Source organism: Microcaecilia unicolor, chromosome 5 (assembly GCF_901765095.1).
Source record: "Microcaecilia unicolor chromosome 5, aMicUni1.1, whole genome shotgun sequence".
NCBI lineage: Eukaryota > Metazoa > Chordata > Amphibia > Gymnophiona > Siphonopidae > Microcaecilia > Microcaecilia unicolor.
Genome location: NC_044035.1, coordinates 270,712,841 through 270,735,897, shown reverse-complemented (window position 1 = coordinate 270,735,897; position 23,057 = coordinate 270,712,841). Strand labels below are relative to the sequence as shown.

The 23,057-nt window shown below is 45.7% G+C and overlaps 1 protein-coding gene across 3 annotated transcripts in view; it reads left to right on the top strand.

The window, feature by feature from the left end:
* Positions 1 to 6,364: 6,364 nt before the first annotated feature.
* Positions 6,365 to 23,057, top strand: part of CXADR (CXADR Ig-like cell adhesion molecule) — a 111,724-nt gene continuing 95,031 nt past the window's right edge. For 2 of the 3 annotated variants that reach the window (XM_030204214.1, XM_030204213.1), the window contains exon 1: positions 6,365 to 6,611. In XM_030204214.1, the coding sequence (XP_030060074.1) occupies positions 6,560 to 6,611 (52 nt within the window). In that variant the 5' untranslated portion in view covers positions 6,365 to 6,559. The remainder of the gene's footprint in view (positions 6,612 to 23,057) is intronic. The other variant, XM_030204212.1, reaches the window with a different exon arrangement.

Here is a 23,057-nt window from a genome sequence, read left to right as displayed (position 1 = left end):
CAGATGAGGGGTGCATGAAGAAATATCAGTTGCACTACAAAGTTTGCTTGCAGAGAAGCACGATCTCAGATCAAAAACATGGCTTCCTCACAGTGTGTGAAGCCGGAAAACAGGAAGAGAAACCTCACACTTCAAATATTTGGGGTCACACAGTAGCTTCAGCCTACGAATGGGCCAGATAGGCTCATGCTGTCTTCTGTCATAAAACCGCCTTAGGTCTGTCTGATATGCCAGATTGTCGGATTAATGAAGATTGGATAATCGAGACTGTATTATACTGCATTTCACTGTGAAAGAGAACATAGAATTAGAGCAAAAGGAAATGGAGATAACAGATCCTGCATGGCTATCACATGATACATGAATTGGATGGATAAAGAGCACATACTAAAAGCACACCGAAAACAGGGGTATTTGGAATATGAGGATGAAAAACCTTTGTTGTTTAATGTTTTCCTGCCCACTTAGCTGCACAAAGAAAAGAGTTATCGCCTTACTGTACTGAGCTGCATCGGAGGGAAGTAAGATTTGCCCTGTCCTTCCTAGCTAAGCTACTTGTGTAGCATGCATGCCCCTCTAGATGGTGACATTAATGAATAAAGTGGTGGCTAAGGCTTTCTTGGACGGCCTGAACTAGGGTTACCATATTTGTTGAGACAAAAAAGAGGACACAAAAAATAATACGGTTGCTACCTTTGCTGGTGTGTGTGTTGCAGCAGGTGACAAGTGACAGAACAACAGGAGGACTAGGACTTGTGATGACAGACTTTCCTGAGACCTGGCTGAAGTCCAATGCAACACCGACCTCCTCTCTTTGTTCTTGACTATGGCTGCTGGCGTGCATGAGGATCTTTGCTGCACAAGCTGATTTAGCCACACGCACATGCCAGTAGATCAGGTGACCACGACTGTGACCTCTACTCGTGTGTACATGTATGTCTATGACTGAGCATTGCTTTGCCAGAAACCTGGAAGAACAGTAACAATTAAGAAAACCACCCGGATGCCCGACAGGAGGACATGACCAGGGAAACCCTGTCATACGGTTTCCCTAGCCTGAACAAACCTGCCTGACATCAACCTGAAGCTCTGTGGACCAGCAAACCCTGACAGAATTAATAACAGGTTAGGAATTGATGCAGCTACAATTTAAGAAGACAGCAAGTTTTTGCAGTACATTTTGTTTTTCAGGGTTTTTTTTCTCCTCCTTTCTTCTTCTTTCCTATGGGTCACCCTAGTCTCTTTGCAAAAATCGCCTGATCTGGAGTACATGCTATGCAAATTCAATGATGACTCAAACCTTGCAGTCCAGATTGGGCTTCTCCTCTTGTACCATCCTCCAGGCTCTTGGCATAGAACAGAAGACCTCCTAACGGAGACTATTTTGTTCACACTCACCCAATTCTCAAAAACACTAGGCAACCTAAACCTACATCTAGCGAATGATGATGACGCTGCGGTCAGGAACTTTAAATCATTTCTGGACACAAGCAACCTCAAACTGCTCTCCAATTGCGCAACCCATGAGCATGGTCATATACTTGACTTTCAGGCTTACTTTCGAAAGAGAACAGCGCCCATCTTTTGACACAAATCGGGAGATGGGCATCCTTCTCCCAGGCATAATCGAAAGCCAATTTTGGGCGCCCTCAACTGCTTTCCGTTGCGGGGACGACCAAAGTTCACAGGGGCGTGTTGGAAGCATAGCAAAGGTGGGACTAGGGCGTGCTTAACAAATGGGCATCCTCGGCCGATAATGGAAAAAAGAAGGGCGTCCCTGACAAGCACTTGGCCGACTTTACTTGGTCCATTTTTTCTTGCGACCAAGCCTCAGAAAGGTGCCTGAACTGACCAGATGACCACCGGAGGGAATTGGGGATGACCTCCCCTTACTCCCCCAGTGGTCACTAACCCCCTCCCACCCTGTTCGATTATGCCCCTCCATATAGCTTCCTACCTCAGTAGTCTGATAGACTCATGCAAATGGCAAGCCATTCCCTGGTCAGACCACTTCCAACTCGACTTCACTATTAATGTTTGTCTCTCAAACATCCCTAAACACAAACCTAGCAAACTGATAATCACTAAAGGCAAAATAATTCCAACCTGCTTCTGGTCAGAGTTAAAAGCCACTATCGCCCTCCCACCCCGGAACCCAACCCTGCACTGTCAAATCATTCTGTTATACCAAGGACTGAAGCGAGAATGTCGACACTCAGAGAAACAATGAAGAAAAAGATGAATGCTTGAAGACAGAGCAAATTGGCAACACAATTTCCGGCAGTACAAATTGAAGGTAACAGCTGCCAAATGAAACTACTACAGCAGCCTGGTAGGTCAGGGGAGCACTGACAACAACAAGTTGTTTGCCCTAGTAAGAAACTTAACAAATACCAAGTCCACCCCCAATTATCAGCAACCTACTCCAACCTCCCACGAATTAGCAGATTACTTCACCAGCAAGATCAATCTAATTAGAGCCGACATGTCCAAGGCAACTCCAAGCATATATTTGAAACCGACTTTGAACTCTCACCCAAAATCCAATACATGCTCCAGACAGGGGACCTTGTCAGACCTATCCTGGTCTTCCTTTCATCCACTATCACAGAAAGAAGTGAAATCCCTTCTGCTAAAATGATCTCGCTCATCGACTACTGCCCCACTTCCCTATTCTCATTCATCCCTACTGAGGTCATTCAATGGCTGACCGCTAGACTCAATGATCTCTTAGGGATTGACTCTCTCCCTCCAGATATGGGTAAAATAGTCCTCACCCCCCTTGCTGAAGGGCTCTGGCCTAGACACATCCCTGACTGCGAACTACTGGCCAGTAGCTAGCATACCCCTGTTCATTAAGATCTTAGAAACCTATCTCAGCAGGCAATTTACTACATATATAAAAAGATTTTCAATACTACACCAGTCAGAATTCAGAGTTAGAACTGCACACAGCATGGAAACCCTACTGCACACCATGACCACATACATCAGACAACATCTCTGTAGGGGAGGCCAGGTAGTTCTTCTCTAATTTGACATTCTGCAGCTTTTGATGCTGTTGATCACACCATGTTGCTTGAGTGGCTCGATCAAATAGGCATATCTGACCCTGTCTTCAAATGGTTCAGCGAGTTCCTAACCAAAAGGAGTTACTCTGTCAAGTAAAACCAACACATCTCACAATACTGGATCCCGGGATGCGAAGTACCACAGGGCTCTCCTCTCTCACCCATTCTTTTCAACTTCTTTATGTCCTCATTGGGCTCTCTATATCTGGGTCTCGGTGAACTCTTACTGTCCTATACCGACGACATTCTACTGTTCTTGCATACTACAAAATCAAGAACAAGACCACACCCAATCCATCACAAAGGGTTTCAACACCATTTAAGATTGGGCCTTGACAAATAAATTAAAACTTAATCCACAAAAAAAACAAAATCCTATGGTTCTGAAATCCTGGAGTCAGGATACCTCCTTCAGTTTCAGTAGGCGAAGACACAGTACTCACGGTCAAGTTCGAGGCCAGAGTGCTTAGCATACATCTTGACATCACTGACATTCTCCTCCCACATTAACCATCTCTGGAAAGTGACCCTGTTCAAAATGAGACAGCTCCGACTAATAAGGTCACAGTTCAACCAGAATGCTTTCACGCTCCTGGTCCAAATGTTGGTCTTGCCACACATTGTCTACTGTAACATTCTTTTCCTCGGCATTAGATCACACTACCTAAGGAAACTTCAAATAGCAGAACCCACTGTGGCAAGACACATTTTCAGACTAAACAGACAGTACAGTGTCTCTGCTTACCTTACTAAACTACACTGGCTCCCTGTAGTGGACAGAATTAAGTTCAAAGCTGCCTGCATTATCTTTCAGATCCTACATAGCATCAAGCCTGCTGATTAGTATAACACCACTACATCTGGTCCAGTCCAAGCGACAGAGAGCAATTATTCCTATCCTCTCTGGCATTCAAGGGCTTCAGATTCCATAAGACCTTCAACTCGCTATTCTCTGTAGCCGGTACCTCAATCTGGAACCTACTTCCAATTGACATTAAAACAGACAACATCTACCTCAGCTTTAGGAGGGAGCTGAAAACATTTCTTTTCCCAAAAACCCCTCCCTGATCTTCCTTCACAGCATCAAGCTATAAATCCTCTCATCAGCTACCTACCCCATCTAATCCCTCTGTTATCACCTCTCTCAACCCTCTATGCGATTTCCTAAAGTCTGTCTCTAACTGATGTCTTCCAACTGTTTGTAAACCACACTGAACACTTAATGGGAATTTTAGCGGTATATAAGACCAACTTTGAATTGAATTTGGATTGAATTACTATAACAGCTAACCCTTAATTGACTGCAAACAACCTAAGCAGGGGCAGAAGATCATAGTAGTAGGGGGCTATTTTTTGATGTAAGAATTGGAACTCCCGAGTGTGTGGTACATTCTCCACCCTTGAATAAATGGCAAGCAAAGGGGTGTGTAAAACCTCAGTACTGTCCAACACTGGAACCACACCACTCTCTAAGGAGCAGGCTGTACCACTGAAGCAACCCTTGAGAGGAGGATGCTGCAACTAAATGGTCTAACTTGTATGGTCATGAACACAAGAGAATACTGGACTAATCAAGATCCTGCAAGGATTCATATATATATATTTTGAAATACAAACTCCTATGAACAAATGCTACATGCACCCATCTTATTGTTCACTGTATCAATTAATATATTGCTTGATGTATTATGCTTGATATTTTTATCAACTATATTATGTCATATGTGATGCATTATGGTAGCACACTAATTGTGATGTTGCAAACAATATATCAAATGAATAAATGGAGCAGCACTTCTTTTGATAGGAACAAGGTAAACCTAGCCATTTTAGAAATATCATCTAATTTGCAGACCACTTCTCCAAGTGAAGACATATTGTGGTTTCCAGCATCTGGCTACCTTAGCCTTGATGCAACCATACAGAAATCAATCACCTTTTGCTCTTTTTTCAGATCTACCCTGCCCTAGGCTATTGAGTATACATTTGTAGTCTTTAATCACTTGGACCCCTAAAATCTCCCTTATCATATTCAACACTTTATCCCAATACTCCTGGAGAAATAGACATTCCCACCACATAGGTCTTGAATTGTTTCATACTTAGCAGATACCAGTCAATCACAATATAAGCTACATTGTATATAGTAATAGGTACCCCATTGCCCACATTTCCTCCAGCACAGACCAGGGGGCCATCAAAGATATGGGGTAAAACAGAGCAAGGATGTTTAATTTACAGGAGATGGCAGGAGCGTGCTTGGCCCATTATCTGGCCTGAAGCCAGTAGATGGAACTTGCCGCCATACAAAGTAATGTATTTTTTGTGTATCAAAATGGCAGCAGCTGCATAGGGAAACAATTAAACCTCCTTGGGTGAAGATGGCTTCAGCCTTGTCACATGATGCTATCTCCTATCAATTAAACCTCCTTGAAACAGAGCAGGAAATAGCAGGGGGGGGGGGGGGGGTATCCCTATTATACTGAATTTGGCTACCAAAAGACCTAGTAGCAGAAAAATGATCACTTTGACCATTCACTAAATTGACCATGACAATCGGGAAAGAATCCAAAGGGCCACTTGTTGAGAAGATGGAAACATACAAGATCAATGGCCATCTGTATAATAAAGATTTTATCTCAGGAATAATTAATGAAGCCTACCAGTGGTGGCAAAGTTTGGGTTAACCAGAATAGGGCAGGGGAAAGTAATCAACTTCACAGAGCTCAACCAGAAATTTGTGATAGCACCTCTGGATTTTAAAAATGTTTTCTAATAATAATAAAAGTAAGGCTTGAAATATGCTTTCAAAGCCACAATATGATGAAGTTTGGCTTTTTGACACAAGTGAATACTTGCAGACCGCTAATATCTTTCTAAAAGCAGGAGACCCATGATGATAAATTTGTATTGCAAAAATCTCCTATCAGAGGAATTTTGGGAAAAGCAATATAAATAAAATAACACTTTAGCCACAAAAGAACTTAAGTCAGTTTACTGAGTTAAAAAAGTTGCTAACTCTGTCAAAGAGGGCAGACTTACAAATATTATTTGGCAGGGAGAGAGTAAGTTTATGCCTTAGCTCACCCCCTTTCCTATTATGAAATTTTAGTCCTTCCTCACCCTGTGCGAGTCCGAGGCCACATGCTGTTTATCTGAAAGTTCCCTATGATGGGAGGGGGGTAATTTATCTTCGGTGGCGTCTTCGATAAGGGAGAAAGAGAGTGAGGGAGGCGAGGTGAAGGGTGAGAGGCGAGCAGGGACGGAGAATTGTAAAGGCGGAGCAGCAGAGCCGACCAGGGCACTACAAAGGCAGCCGGAAGTGACGTAGCCGTTCACCTGCTGGCTGGCACGGCACGAGCTCTGCGAAAGGCACTGACCGTTGTGTGAGGTGCTGCTGCTGGTAGTCGTCGCTTTTTCTCAGCGTCGGTCCGCAGGGCGCTTTATGCCCAGTTCTCGGTTCTGTGTCCGCGGGGAGTGTGCTCGCTATGGATGCAATCACCTGGGTCTCCGTGACTGTAGCGCTGCTGCTTTGCCAAAGTGAGTGGTGGGAGGCGGGGATGGGGAGTGCTTCTTCGGGCCACTGTGGGGCGAGGCCCTATGTGTTCTTTGGAAGAGGGAGGGAGACCGCTTTATTTCATTTCATTTCCTTGTCCCAGGGTGTGAGGGAGGAAGAATGAAGGGATGCACCTAAATTCTTTTCTTTTTTTTCGTGTGTGGATTTCTCACTCATTGTTGTGTGAGTTGGGGGGAGGGGGAGAGAATTTACCTCTCCTGCCTCGGTTTTGTCTCTTTCTTTCTGGTTATTTAAAGCCCATTTTCTCTCTTCCCCTGGCTCGTTTCTGAACCTGATCCTTCTCTCCACCACCATAAAGCTTTCGGAGCAAGAGATCTCCGTGATCAGTCACACTAAAAATGTTTATTTTTGTAACCTTCCTTTTGTGTTAACGTTTAAAGCGCTTTTCTGCCTCTAGTAAAAAGCGGTGGGGTGCTTGACTCGTTCAGACTTTGAGATTGTCGATGTATGGGTTTTTGTTTTTTTTTTGTATCTGTGGAGTTTGTTTCTCGTAAATGCAAGAGGATGAAGCGGGGGAGGGACATGGGATTAAAAACTTGCAACTTTGAACGGCGTTTGTATTCTAGAGAGGGCATCTGGATGAGTCTGCCATAGCAGTGAGGCTCTTTTCCATTGCAGTCTTTCTTCCAACAAAGAAAACAAAGAATTATTAGTATGACTTTTGGATTTTGTGCAAGCCATTGGGTTTTACCTTTGGAGATACTGAGTTTAAATCTACGCTACCTCAAATATTTATTATGAAATAATACTTGTAAAACTAAATAGTAATGTGCTGCCCTGGTAATCTCTAGGCACCGAGAGGAAAATTATACATCAGACGAATGACGTCATTTGATCAAACGAGTAGATAATCCTATAGTGTTTCTGTTTAGTGTGCAGGACGAGCTTCCCGAAAGAGTAATTTATAACTAGCAGTTTGGTACTTTCGCTGGTACAGCTGATAGCAATTGGTTAAAAGGGGATGGGGATGGAGCAAATTGAGAATTCTTTTAAGATTGTTGCGCTGTTATTTCTTCAATAAAAATTGTTTTATGTTAAACATTATGTAACGTCAGTGTAATGTTCTAAGCAGTATATACACGTAAGAAACTTCAGCAACTTTTTTTGTTTTGTTTTAATCTTTTGCACGATGGCCAGAAAGCATCGTCTTAAATCATTGAATAATATCTAACAGTCCATAACCCTTGTGCTGAAACAAATATCAGAGGACAAACTACAGCCACTAAATATGTACTAATAGTCTTAAAAGCCATTTCTAGTTTGCATAGATTTTGCTGTAAAATTAAAGGTAAAGTGCATCTTCAGTAGCACAGAAGTCACCTTCATTTAGATGACTGGCTGTTTCTTGTTGAAGTGATATTTTTATTGTTTACAACACATATGTGTTAATTATTCAGAGATGAAACATGTTATATAGCTATATGACAGAATAATATTGTCTAACAAATAAATATAAGCAAATTATTCAGATGTCTTAGGATGTGAAACGTGTAAAAATGCCTATTCTTGGAAGTTAAGCCCCCACCACTGTATTGAGTCATACTTAAGCAAGCTTAAATAATTGTGGACTTGCATGTCAGGTTGCAGAATGGATTACACTAACACAAATTATTAATTTAGTAGTATTAAATGTTATCAATGCATATTGAGTTGTGTATTAGTGAGCAACTTTCTCCAAGTCAAAAGTGTAATAAATTGTAAAATACATGCTTCAAATAGAGCACTGGTGCAGTCTAAGAAATAGCAACTCTGATCACACAATGTTAAACAGTGTAGTTGAATGGTCTGGTCTCTCAGTAGCAATGAAGCTAGAGATAAGTAATCCTTCCTGCAATGTATTTAAATTAATGTAAACATTGCTTCTTAATCTGCAAAGAATTGTTCACTGCTTAAAAAAAAAAATTTTGGTTTAAAGTTCATGCCAATTTTGAGAATTGTAACCAAAGCCTGTGAATACTGCTTAACAGTGAAAACTTTTTGTATTGTTATTTGTCTAGTTTGAAGCCTTTGAAACATTACAGAACAATGCTAGCTTTATTCAGAAATCCTTTAGATAATAGTTTGAAAATGTGATTTAATTGTAGTTTCAAGTTTTTTATCTGGATGTGATTTGAGACCTACAGCATAGTTTTCATGTTAAGAGTAATTTGCAGTGAGAAGATTCAGGCACTGCCATGGATCAAAGAAAATGACAGCCCTACCTCAGAGAAACATTTATATACTCTCTGGGGAATTGGGCACCACAAAATTAAAAATTTTACTAAATTGCTGTATTAAGTACATTATAAATCCTCTTTACATCCATACTGTATACCATATCTCCCCTAATCTATAAGGTGGGGTGGTAATATTTATGTGCCAATTACATGTGTAAATGCCAACTTCCATAGTGTCCCACAGATCAGTCCAGAGACTTATGGGTTATGTCCAGGGGTGTGCTGGTAAATTTTTAACAGGCTCTTTCTCTGGACATAACCAGCTCTGCAGTTGGAAGGGCCAGGGGTGGCCAGGGGGGGGGGGGGGGGGAGCAACACTTGCCTCTCTCTCCTCCCTCCCTTCGTGCGGGCACGCTAGGCATACCTTTGCTGGCAGCCAATAAATGGACTGCCACCACTCCCAATGTCTTGCTCTGAGCAGCATGCTGGAAACAAGGAACGGGGAGCAGCAGTAGTCTATTTACTTGGCTGGCAGGGCTCAGCATCCCCACCAGCAAAGTAAAAGATAATTCAGCAGGGGGGCCAAGCCCAAAGTTTGGGAGCCAGTTGTTAAAGTAGCCATGGAGGGCCCTACTTTAACAACCGGCTCCCAAAATTCTTAAAAACTTAACAACCGGCTCTTGCAAGCCTGTGAGAGCCTGCTCCAGCACACCACTGGTTATGTCCCACTACTAGCAGGTGGTGATAGAGAACTTCAGAGGTTTGCTATATGTGGTCATGTGCAGCCAGCTCAATCTCGGTGTTATTTCTGTCTAGCAGGTGAAGGGTCATAGCTGTGCAGCCCTGGATTGATCTGGTCCTGGCGCTTCATTTGGACCCAGTTGAGCCTGGATAGAGGTTGAGGTTCCCTGGTTTGGGATATTGGTGTACACCTGGTGGAGCCGGGCCTCTCCTTTCCTTCCTCCCCCCAACATCCCCTCTGCCTTTCTTGGGCTGGGTGCCCTGGTCTGTCTGAGCCAGCAGTCTCAGCAGCTGTGCTGAGGTAAGCTCACAGGGAGAATTTTGAGAAAAAAAAAAAGCAGACTGAGGATCACCAGGGGCTACTTGTTCGGGTAGTACCAGTCGGCCTTATGTCTGCTCCATCTGAATCTGTGAAATGCTGCTCCCAGTGTGGGAGCTAGAGAGCAGCATCTGGGGAATGCGAATCGTGTGTGGCAGGGCACACTGGACAAACTACTCACTCTGGGTTCTGTTCAGTCAGGGGACTGTAGTGAAATGCCGGGTCATGTTTTGACAGGCGTCTCGGCAGTCCCTGCCGCGGGCACCAGTGGGCGCCATCTTTGCTGTCACGCCACGCTTGGCCCCGCATGTGGCACCGGGGCAGCCTCCTACAGAGCAGGCTTCAGCAAATTCAGACCCCGGCTGCAGAGAGGATTCCTTGGGGGATTCTGGGACCGAGGATATTCCTTTCTGACCGGAATTTGTGCTTTTAATGCACAAAGCCTTCTTTTAAAAATGGGCAGGAGGTCCTCAGGGTGCTGATTCCCTGCCCTCTCCTCCAGGGCCGCCTTCCTCCTCTTCTCAGCCTCTCATGCCCAAGCACCCTCGAGTGGAAGTTTTGGACCTTGACAACTCGTCAGGTTCAGAGGATGCTCTTTCCTGGCACCATCCCCATCATGTCCGCGACGAAATGCTCCTCCAGATCTTTTCATATTCATGAGGCAATGAGTCCTCATTTCAGTACAGTGGGACACGTTGGACAGTGGTTTAAAGGTGGCACGGGTGATGGGGCGCCTCTGTTTATTCCCGGCAGTGGACTTGGAGTCCCTCAAACTGCCCACAGTTGATTTTTTTTTTTTTGTTTGTTTGTTTGATTACAGCGGTCATCAAAAAGACCACATTGCCAATAGAGGGTGGTACGGTTCTTAAGAACCCATAGGACTGGAAGCTGGATTCCTCCCTCAAGCTTTTGTTTGAGGTGGCAGCACTGTCTCCAGGCTTCAGTGTGTGGATAGTATGCGGCCCGTGTGTGCCTGTCATGGGTTCAGAAAGCCGCCTCAACAGAGGAGCTTATTAGCTTTTTGGCGGTACTGGAATCTGGGCTGGCATACTTGGTGGATCTTCGTTATGATCTGCTGCGAATGTCAGCCAAAGAGGTTTTGCTGGCAGTCACGGCGTGACGTTAGATATGGTAGCGGCATTGGGTGGCGGATGTAGCCTCCAAATCCCGCCTGGCAAGGCTGCCATTCTGGGGGAAATTTCTCTTCGGAGAAGATCTAGAAAAGATTGTTAAAGTGCTGGGTGACTCCAAAGAGCAGCGTCTGCCAGAAGATAAACCCAAGGCGGTCTCGCGGGCAGGAATGTCCCACTCGTGGTTAAGGGAGACAAGGTGCTACTGCCCTGGACATGCCTGATCCTTCCAGAAGTCTCATTTTTCACAGAAACTACAGCTTTTTGCAGTTAACGCTGTTCCACGGCCTTAGTCTCCAGCACACAGCCCGCGATTAGATCTTCCCAATGATGGGGCCCTGGTCCATCCCCTACTGGTTATCGGGGGATGGCTGTCTCAATTCTTAAGGGAATGGACCAGGGTAACTTCCGATGAATGGGTTTTGGAGGTCATCCGGAACGGCTACTAGCTCAAATTCGCATGCCCATTGGCTGATTTATTTTTATTTTTTTTTTTTTTCCTGGAGGTGCCCTGCCAAAGTGAAGGCGGTTCGGGAAACCGCTGGAAGACTTGCAGCAACTAGGGGCAGTTCGCCCAGTACCCTCGTCGGAATTTGGAGAAGTCCATTACTCAATATACTTCATACTACCCAAAAAGGGTGGTGCTCTGTCCTGTTCTGGACCTCGAGTACGTAAACAAGGCTTTGCGGATTTGCCATTTTTGCATGGAAACCTACTTGAACGATTGGCTCATTTGGGCGTCGTCTTACAAGCAGAGTCTTCAGGCAACAGACCAGGTGGTCAATCTTCAGTTGCTCGGCTGGGTGATCAATTTTCCCAAATGCCACCTGCATCTTTCTCAGTCTCTGGAGTACCTGGGCATCTCATTTGATACTCGGGCAGGGACAGTGTCCCTACCGCCAGCTCACAGTCTATGGCTGCATAGCTAATTACGCAGTTTACTTCAGAATCCGACACCACGGGCAGGTGTTGGGATCAATGGTGTCCACCCTGGATGTGGTTGTGTGGACAAGAAGTCGTATGTGACCACTTCAGCTGTACCTGCTCAGTCAGTGTTCTCCCTTCTCGGAGGACTTCACGCCTCAATGCAGCGATCCACTGGCGGTTCATCCATGAGAACCTACACAAGGGTGTTCCTCTAACGACTCAGACTGGATGGTTGTGACAACAGATGCATGCCTGTCAGGTTGGGGGGCCTCATTGCCTCAACCAGATGGCCCAGGGGACCTGGTGCCCAGTGGAGATGTAAATTTGTAGGATTAGTCTGTCTACTCTTCTTCAACATATACAAATATAAATCTTATCTAACCAGAAGTATCTAACATTCCAGCTAGTGCAATATTTTAAATGTTATAAAAAAAAGGAGAGACAGACACAGAAGGCTAGTATAATATTAGAATAAGCATTTATTAAAACTTTCCGATCTAAGAATCAGCATACAATTAATCAGTAAAGTCAATTGATATGGTCCATAAGCAATTCTCATATGAGAGTGTAACCGGGCCGCAAAGAGTGTTTCCACTGTCATTGCTTCTCTAGCTATTGCAGATTACAACTGTTACTTTTATACCTCTCAGATCACATGCTTTTTAATCATAGATACTAATCATATGTCTTCTCATCATAGATACAAAATTCTTGTGCAATTAGTGATTTTCTATGTTATCAGCAATTATCAGCACTCATTTACTGAAAACTTATAATTTCACATTTACAGTAATCTTGCTTAACATTATGGTCATTACGGTCATAACCAAGGTCATTCACACTTGCAACATATTCCAGTAACCATAGTTCTGTTTTCTCTCTGACCATCTGTGGATTACTAAATTGTAGCTACCCAAAATTTCCCCTTACTATCAACATAAAGGCTATCCTCTATAATAATTCTCACCTCCAACGTTCTGACTTGCCTGGGACCGTGGCTCATTCCGAGTTGGTTAGGATGGCTCTGTAGATCAGGCTGACATCACCGTAGCCATTATGATGTCAACTTCAGAACCTGGGAGGAAAAAAAAAAAACATGCCTCACAGCTGATCCATGTCCAGAGGAGGGTCGCTGGACATGGGTGGCTGGAGGGGGGGGGGGCAGGGAAGAGAGGAGGGTCGCTGGACATGGGTGACTGGAGGGGAGGCAGGGGAGAGAGGAGGGTCGCTGGACACGGGTGGCTGCAGGGGAGCCGAGGAAAACCTTGCTAGCTCCCATTTTATTTGTGTCGAAACGGGCCTTTTTTACTAGTAAATCATATTTCTGTTGCTAGGCAGATTGTCTTCAGTTCCTCTCTTAGCTTGCTTTGCAAGCACTTAGAAGAAAACACGTCACACTTGGTAACTTGCTTCTCAATGACTGAACTTTTGACCTTTTTGAGGCCTAGCTCAGCATACAACTTATCAGGCTTCATGTCAAGGCCTGTTCTATGGTTCATGTCCAGCATGTCCCATATTAACAGAGACAACTTGGTCCATCAACTGGCTGGAGCTGCGGGCTATTTGCTTAGTGCTCTGGGAGTTTCTAGTTCTTCTACGGAGTCATCCGGTGCATGTTCTCTCAGACAGTGCAACAGCGCACTGAGAACAGGCAAGGAGGCACCAGGAGTGTGCTGCTTGCATGGGCGGCATCTCTACTCTGTCTCTGGGCAGAGCCCACCGTTCCAGGATTGCTGTGGTTTTCCTGCCCTACACATTCTCATTTTGGCTCACAGTGGTCTTGGCCATCAAGGTTCCTGGCTTAGTTTCTCTATAACATGTCCACTTTTCTCTGATAGTCCCACCCTATTTGGAGGACTGCTTTGCTACATCCCATTTATCTGGACTTGTCTGGTAGAGATGAAAAGGAAGGAAAAATTATGTCTTACCTGATAATTTTCTTTCCTTTAGTCCTATCAGACCAGTCCAGAAGCCGTCCCTCTTTGTTTTTTCCTTGATTTATATTGTGTGTGGAGGTCATTTCTTGGATTTACAATATTGAGTGTTCTTAGGTCATCTGTCTCCTGTCTCAGTGAGCTATCTGTAGGTCAGTTGAGTACGAGCCACACTACAAGTTTTGGCTCCACACTACAAGTTATAGTTCAAGCCATATCTCCTGTCTCTGTGAAATAGCTGTATAAGCGACACTACAGGCTATGGCTCAAGCTATATCTCCTGTCTCTGTGAAATAGCTGTATAAGCGACACTACAGGCTATGGCTCAAGCCATATCTCCTGTCTCTGAAATAGCTGTATAAGCGACACTACAGGCTATGGCTCAAGCCATATCTCCTGTCTCTGTGAAATAGCTGTATAAGCGACACTACAGGCTATGGCTCAAGCCACATCTCCTGTCTCTGTGAAATAGCTGTATAAGCGACACTACAGGCTATGGCTCAAGCCACATCTCCTGTCTCTGTGAAATAGCTGTATAAGCGACACTACAGGCTATGGCTCAAGCCACATCTCCTGTCTCTGTGAAATAGCTGTATAAGCGACACTACAGGCTATGGCTCAAGCCACATCTCCTGTCTCAGTGAAATAATCCATGTCAGTTGAGTATAAGCCACTCTTCATTTTACAGGTCTGCATGGATTTCCTAACTCCACAAAATTTCTGTCAGTTGGATACGAGCCACACTACATGTTGCAGCTCAGGCCCAGTGGGTTCCCTGATTATGGCAAAGGATACCGAAAGTGCTATAGATGTCATGTTCACCATTGCTTGGCTATTTGAAATACTGACCATTCAGGATGCACGATACCCTTTAGGGGGCAAATTACTTGGAACTATTTTTTCTCTGTCTCCTTCTGCTGGTGGATGGACATAATCCATTGGTCTGGACTGATCTGGTAGGACTAAAGGAAAGAGAATTATCAGGTAAGACATAATTTTTCCACGTCTTTCTCGGTGAAGACCGAAGCAAAGAATAAATGAGGACCACTCTGTTACACTCCTCCAGAGGTGCAGCCTGCTTGCGCAGGGTATGGGCATTCGAGGATGCGGTGGCCATCTTGGAGATGGGCGACTCGGGTTATGGCAGCCATCTTGAAGTTGGGCAGTTTCAGGAAGGAAGCCCATATTTGGGCGTAGAGCATCTCCTCTGATGGGGCAGCCATCTTGGAACAGCTGCACATGTTTGAGCCTAATTCCTACACTATTTAAAGCCCTGCCACCAGTTCTTCCATGCTTCGGCTTCTAGTGCTTAGAGGTCGTGGTCTACGTCTGTGTTCTACAGCCGGCTATCTTTTTTCCTGTGATTCCTGTGTACCAGACCCTGGATTGTTGCCTGACTACGCGCTGTGTTGCTGCCTGCCTAGACCTCGGACTGTTTCTCTGACTATTTGCTGCGCTGCTTATTCCTTTACTCCTGGATGGTGTCTGCTCTCCCTGCCTGTCGGGTCAGTGGCCGTGCAACCCCGCCGGTTCTGGAAGTCCTGGTGGCCGCCAGCACCTGGGGGCTCAACTCCCAGGGAACGGCGGTCGCTTCCCAGGTGAAGCTAGGGGTTGTCTGGCTGTCTGACCAAGTGCGGTGTCACTCCATCTTCGCCATGCTCAGTCAGGGCACAAGGGCTCACGTTCCCAGACATAACACACTCCCAAGAGTTGGGAGTCATAGTTGATTCAGGCTTAACTTTTGAACCACATGTGAAATTTCCCGATTACGGCAGCTGAAAGCAATTCGATCTAAATTACACCTGGATAACTTTAGAACAGTGGCACAGGCAATTCTGATTCCATACTTAATTATTGTAACTCGCTTTTTGGGGATCTTACTAAAAATCTTTTACAAAAAAAATTCAATTTCTGCAGAATACAGCAGCAAGATTGATTTACAGCCTGGGAAAGTATGAAAGAGCATCCCCACTGTTGAAGGAACTACGTTGGCTGCCTGTGTCTTTTAAGGGTGTTCAGAAGAAATCCGTGCTAGAGCATTCCTTTTTACATCAGGCTTTGGAATGGACTGCCTTTAGAAATTCAAAGAATAACAATACTATTCCTTCAGGAAAGCGTTAGTCTTTTTTGTTTGAGAAAGATGTTTTTTAGTATTTGACTATATGTTGATGAGAGAGATGCCTTTAAGTTTCAATATATTAGGTATGCAACTGTAATATTTGAGGTGTGCAATTGGTGAGAATTTTTAGTTTCAATGTATTAGATACGCAATTGTAAATTCTCCTGAAGAAGGACTTACTGTTTGTAATCCACTTAGATCTCTTTTGAACTTAGCGGAACATAACATAGCATTGGGAAGTAACCAGTGAGTTCCATTGGTCAAATCTTTGTTTCACGCTTTGCTTAGGACCTCAGGAAGGTAATGGAGCTTTCAAAGCCACGCTGGCTCACCATTTTTAGATTAGCAGATGCTGGTGTAGCAGGGCAATGTCTCTGGGGTGACCCACTGAGCAGAAATTACTTCCTGCATATCCCATGTGCACTGGAAAAGACTGAAACATAGTGCTCACCATTTTAAGATCAGCAGATGCAGCTGGGGGAGGATCAGAAGAAGACATATTCAGAGCCTGGAGAGCTTTAAGTATACAGGAAGGTGACACCTCCTTACGAAACATTGAAACTGCAGTGGGATCATCGGATTTCTGACCTGCTGAGCAGAAATGACTTCTGGCATAGCCTCATTCTGTCTTCATGCTGGTCGCAAGGAAGGAGATCTGGTTTTGAGAGCCGCAGTGACCATTGGCTGAGGGAGGCAATATCTTCGGCTGGCCACTCTATGGTACAGAATCCGCCATTACGGGGGTAGCATTTTCTTCCAGAATGCACGCACTACCTCCACTGCATGCAAATATATCTCATGAATATTCATTGTGGATATTCTGAAAACCTGACTGGCTTGGGTGCCTTCAGGACCTGGTTTGGGAACTACTGACATATAGTAAACTTCTGAAGTTCTCTCTATCGCCACCTGCTGGCAGAGGGACATAACCCATAATTCTTTGGATTGTAATGGGACTAATAGAATGAAAATTATCAGGTGAGGACTAATTTTATCTTCTACACAATTAATCCTAATTGTCTTCATTTTTGGTTATATTGCATTCTTGTAAATACACTGTACCCTCGTCATAACATGCACCGTTATAATGTGAGTTCAGTTATAACATGGTAGCAAGTATGTTATAATGCGAGTTTGGTTACAACGCAGTAGCAAGTATGGCTCCAGGAACTTGTGTATCTTTTACTAGATTATATTGCTAGATTACACTGTACAAGGTAAGTATAAAATACATGGTTGACACATGGTTCCAGCTTTCATTGTTGATGCGCACTTCAGCTCACGTGACAGATGCACAGTTCCAGCTCATAGCTCTTGAAAATGGTAGGTAGTTCATCGAAGTGAAAATTGTATACATTGGAAGAGAAACTAAGAGCAATACAGTGCATTGATGATGGTGAAACGCAAGCAAACGTCTCCAGAGACATTGATGTTGCAGAATCAGCTTTGCGCAGATGTTTGAAAAATCGACCAGAGACCACGGATTACCTGCACAAAATCAACAAAGAATGCGAAACGAAAACGTGCAGTATTTTGGATTCTGCTCTGTTTATGTGGTTCATGCAACAGCAGCAACAACAACAAAAAGGCATTCCAGTCTCTGGGTGTATGATATGCATGCAAGCAGAGAATTTCAACTGAGAGCTGAATGGTGAGTCCAGTCAATTCAAAGATGGTTGGCTATGGAGATGGCAGTGAAGGCACAGGATATCTCAAGTAGAGATTGCGGGCAAAAAAATATCAGATGAGCAAGCTGCTCGATCCTACCAACAGAAACTGAAAGTTTTGAGGTTGGGAGTTACACGAAAAGACAGGTCTACAATGCTGATGACACCAAAATATTCTATAAAATGTTGCTAGATAAAACACTAGTGTTGAAAGATGACCACAAAGAAGGATATAAGCAAGTGGTTGACCATCTTGTTCTGTGTCAATGCAACAGGCAGCCACAAACTTACACCTCCTGTGCATTGGGAAATGCCAAAAATGTCATTGTGTTATCATGAAATCATTACCTTTTTTGTATATTGGTTCCAGAAATTTGTGGATGATTTAAAATTTTCCAGGACTGGTTCTAGAATGATTTTGTTCCTTTTGTTTGAAAACATTTGCAGGCTAGGCATCTGGAAGGGAAGTCAATACTGCTCATGGATAATTGTCCTACCCACCGCATCACTTGAAAATCTGATATTCTGAAATGGCAAAGTTAGGGTTGAATATCTGCCCAAAATTACAACCTTCTGGATCCAACCATTGGACCAAGGAGTCATTTCCATATTTAAGCAGTGCTGGTGATACACGTGTTGGACAACAATGAATCTGTTTCAGACTTCTGAGAATTCTATCTATAAAAGACTTCTTTTACATTGGTGCTGACACGTGGAGTTTAATAAGTTCCAAAACAATAAGCCATCGCTGGATGACAGAACTTTAGGAGACATTTGGCCGAGCAGCATATGATGTATATGATTCAAATGACAGCAGCGATTTTGAAAGGTTTTTCAGGAGAGTTGGGGAAAACCTGATGTTGAATAGATGAGAAGTTTAAAATAACTTATGTAGATACTCAAGGACAATGAATGTGAAGAAACTTGCCCCACAGCACTTATGACCTAAATGATGCTGAAATTATCAAGTCAGTAAATTCACATCAATTTGTAGACAACACTTAGATGAAGATGAGGCACTCAAGTTAACCTGAAGTGAATGTTCCTTGTCATCAGCAGCAGATGAATCCATTAACTGATGGGTTGTATCCGCCTACCAGCAGATGGAGATAGAGAACACTGAAAAACCAACTGCCTTGAGTATTTCTCTATCTCTCAGCAGGTGTGGACGTAGCTGGATCAGCTCCTGGATTTCAGACTGCCTGGGGTGGCTCCTGTGCTTTGCCAGTTGAGCAGGGGTGTTGTGGCTGGTGGTGCCCACTTTGAAGGCATATAGGTTTGCCCTTTCCCTGCCTTACCCATTCCCCCCGCCTCCCGCAGTCCCTCTGTCGCTGCCTGCCTCCAACTTTCCTCACAGCGTAAAAAAAAAAAAAAAAGAGCGCGCGCTTTTACTGTGTGGCTGTTCTGAGGCTTTTCCCAGTGATTCTGGTTCTGTGCGGCTTGGCCGGAGCTCGTTGACTTGGTCCTTTGAGGTGCTAGTAGCGCTCTAGAAATGTTAAGTAGTAGTAGTAGTGAGAGTGGTGCCCAGGTCCTCCGGGGAGGTCCCGCGGATGCCGTTCCGATCGGGGTAAGTTTTGGCGCGAAGCTGCCATTTTATTGCTGTATTCCCATCCTGTCGGGCGATGGCTGCTGAAGGAGTTAAGCGCTACTCCCGTTGTGGTAAACGCAAATCAGCAACGGGGCTGTGTAAAACGTGCTCCTTAGACGCTCACGATAGTATGAGCATGCTGAGCGATGTTTCTTCCCGCTCGATGGAGCTGGCAGTGGGCACCATTTTGGAAGCACCGCATGTCTCGACCCTCGCAGTTGCGGAGGAGTCTGAGTGCAGGGGGACGCCTCATTTAGAGGCTGCCAGAGGAGCTTCTACATCCGTTTCTCCTAATTCGGAGGTGGAAGGTCAGGGTGAGTTTTTCTCCCCTGAGTTTGTGCTTTTAATGCTTAAGGCTTTTATGCTGAAAAGAGCTCTGCCGCAGGTGTCTGACACTGCGTTGCCTCCTGGCTTCCCTCTGGGTGTTGATGCCCCGGGGATGACTTCAGAAGTTATTTCCTTCCCCGAGCGTTGGAAACACACTAAACATAGATGGGTAAATTTCCTGTCTGAAAGTGGCGCATATCGTTCCCCCCCCCCCCCCCCCCCGGTGGTCGGGCTGTGGAGAGTCTGAGAGATCTGACAGGCCCTCAGGGACGGATGATCCATAGGAGGGTGCATGTTTGCCACTGGATTTGGATGATCCCAATGCGGTCCGGATTTTCCACCGTGACGAGCTGCCAGCTCTCATTTCTGATGCCTTGCAGGCCCTCTCGATTGATGATCCTGCTGAAGGCAACGCCTCCTCTGTTAATCTTAGGATGGCGAGTACTAAGAAGCCTACTCGGGCCTTTCCTGTGCATGACTCCATCCAAGAGCTTATTTCAGCTCAGTGGTCTGACCCCGATGGGCCTTTGAAAGTGGCCAGGGCTATGGGTCAGCTTTACCCTCTGCGTGAGGAGCACTTGGCCCCTTTGGGGATGCATTAGTCACGGTGATGACAGACCACCCTCCCAGTAGAGGGAGGGGTCACTTTGAAGGACATGCAGGACCGGTGGCTGGAGTCCGCGTTGAAGCGGTCCTTTGAAATTGCGGGCCTTGCCTTGAGGGCGTCTATTTGCAGTTCCTATGCAGCCCGGGCATGTATTTTCTGGCTACAGCAGGCGGTCGAACAGCCCGCCGCTGGTGCAGGCCCCCTTTCTGAGGTTGCCCCGCGGATGGAGTCGGCCCTATCATTTTTGGCTGACGCACTTTATATCTGGTCAGAGTTTCGGCTAAACAGATGTCTGTGGTGGTGTCCGCCCGCCGCCTTATTTGACTACGGCATTGGGTGGCTGACATGGCTTCTAAGCAAAGGCTGGTGAGGCTACCCTTTCGGGGCATCCTGTTATTTGGATAGGAATTGGAGAAGATTGTGAAAGACCTGGGGGAATCTAAACCCCAGAGGTTACCTGAGGATAGGCCGAGGCCTTGTTCCAAGGGTTCTGTGTTTACCTCCTCTTCCAGACCTCGCTTCCATGAAGCTCGCAGGTATCGCCCGGGGTGCTCTGCTGGGTTTTCTCAACGTGCCCATTTTCAGCAGAGGAACTCCTTTCACTCGGACAAACGTTCCGCAGGGGCCAATTTAAGACTAGGAGATCAGGGGCGTCCTCCACAATGATGGGACGCCGGTCCACTCCTCATTGCCTGCAATGGGAGGACGTCTTTTCCTCTTTCTAGAGGAGTGGACCAAGATTACCTCAGATCAGTGGGTCTTGGACCTGTTCAGAGAAGGACTGGAATTCGGTGCCCGGTGAGAGACGTGTTTTTGGAGTCCCGATGCGGCACTGCTGTAAAACGGGCGGCGGTAGGGGAGACCTTACCAGTCTTGCTGCACCTCGGGGCGGTGATCCCAGTGCCTCCTGCTGAACGCGGCTGCGGCCGCTATTCCATTAATTTTATTGTGCCTCGAAAAGGCGGGTCTTTCAGACAGATCCTTGACTTACGGAGAGTCAACGAGGCTCTCAGAGTACGACATTTCCACATAGAAACCCTGCCCTCTGTCATTGCGGTGGTACAGCCAGGAGAGTTTCTCGCGTCTCTGGACCTAAAAGAAACTTATTTGCACATTCCTATCTGGCCACACCAGCGGTTCCTCCAGTTTACGGTGTTGGGAAAGCATTTCCAGTTTTAGGCCTTGCCTTTCGGCCTAGCCACAGCTCCCTGTACCTTTTCCAAGGTAATGGTGGTTGTAGCTGCCTGTCTCAGGCGAGAGGGTATCAGAGTTCACCCTTATCTCGACGACTGGCTCATCAGAGCGGATTCAGCAACCGAAAGTCGTCTTGCCACGGCCAGAGTGGTGACAGTCCTGCAGGCGCTAGGCTGGGTGGTCAATATACCCAAAAATCACCCGACTCCCTCTCAATCTCTCGAGTATTTGGGGGTCCGGTTTGACACGGCCTCGGGTTTGTCTTTCTCCCTGACCAAAGGCGGTGCAAGCTTCAGAATCAGGTTCGTCTGCTCCTGCGGATGCCTTGCCCGCGAGCTTGAGACTTTGTCCAGCTACTGGGGTCGATGACGGCCACCTTGGAGGTGGTTCCTTGGGCGAGAGCGCATATGGAGGCCTCTGCAGATTGCCCTGCTTCAACAATGGTCTCCAATGTCCCAGGAATATCAGCGCAGACTAACGTTGCTCCCTGCGGCCCAGCTCAGTCTGGAGTGGTGGCTCTCCGACAGGATGCTGCGCTAAGGAATGCCTCTTGCGCTTCCTTCTTGGTGCCTGGTGATAACAGATGTCAGCCTTGTCAGCTGGGGAGCGCATTGCCAGGGAAGCTATGCTCAGGGTCTGTGGACACCTGTGGAAGCGGGGGTGGTCCATCAATCGCTTGGAACTGAGAGCAATATTTCAGGCTCTAATGGCCTTTCAAAAGACTCTGAAGGGGCTTGCTGTCCGGGTTCAGTCAGACAACACGACAGTGGTGGCATACATAAATCGTCAGGGAGGCACTCAGTGCAGGGCCCTGGCTGCGGAGGCCGCACAGATTTGCCACTGGGCCAAGCTACACCTGTAGCTTTTGTCGGCTGCCCACATAGCAGGTCAGAGCAACGTGCAAGCCAATTTTCTCAGCAGGCACCAAATCGACCCGGCGGAATGGGAACTGGCAGAAGTTTTTCTTCAGATTTGTGCCAAATGGGGGACTCCTGGAATGGATCTAATGGTGTCGAGTTCAAACGCCAAAGTACCTCGCTTTTTCAGCAGAAGGAGAGATCCGTTCATTTGTGAGTGACATTGCCGAAGGGTTAGAAGGTAAAGTTTGCCTATTTGCGGATGATACTAAGATCTGTAACAGAGTGGACACCCCGGAGGGAGTGGAAAACATGAAAAAGGACCTACGGAAGCTAGAAGAATGGTCTAAGGTTTGGCAATTAAAATTCAATGCGAAGAAATGCAAAGTGATGCACTTAGGGAGTAGAAATCCACGGGAGACGTATGTGTTAGGCGGGGAGAGTCTGATAGGTACGGATGGGGAGAGGAATCTTGGGGTGATAGTATCTGAGGATTTGAAGGCGACGAAACAGTGACAAGGCGGTGGCCGTAGCTAGAAGGTTGTTAGGCTGTATAGAGAGAGGTGTGACCAGCAGAGGAAAGGGGGTGTTGATGCCCCTGTATAAGTCGTTGGTGAGGCCCCACCTGGAGTATTGTGTTCAGTTTTGGAGGCCGTATCTTGTTAAGGATGTAAAAAGGATTGAAGCGGTGCAAAGAAAAGCTACGGGAATGGTATGGGATTTGCGTTACAAGACGTATGAACATGTATGCTCTGGAGGAAAGGAGAAACGGGTGATATGATACAGACGTTCAAATATTTGAAAGGTATTAATCTGCAAACGAACCTTTTCCAGAGATGCGAA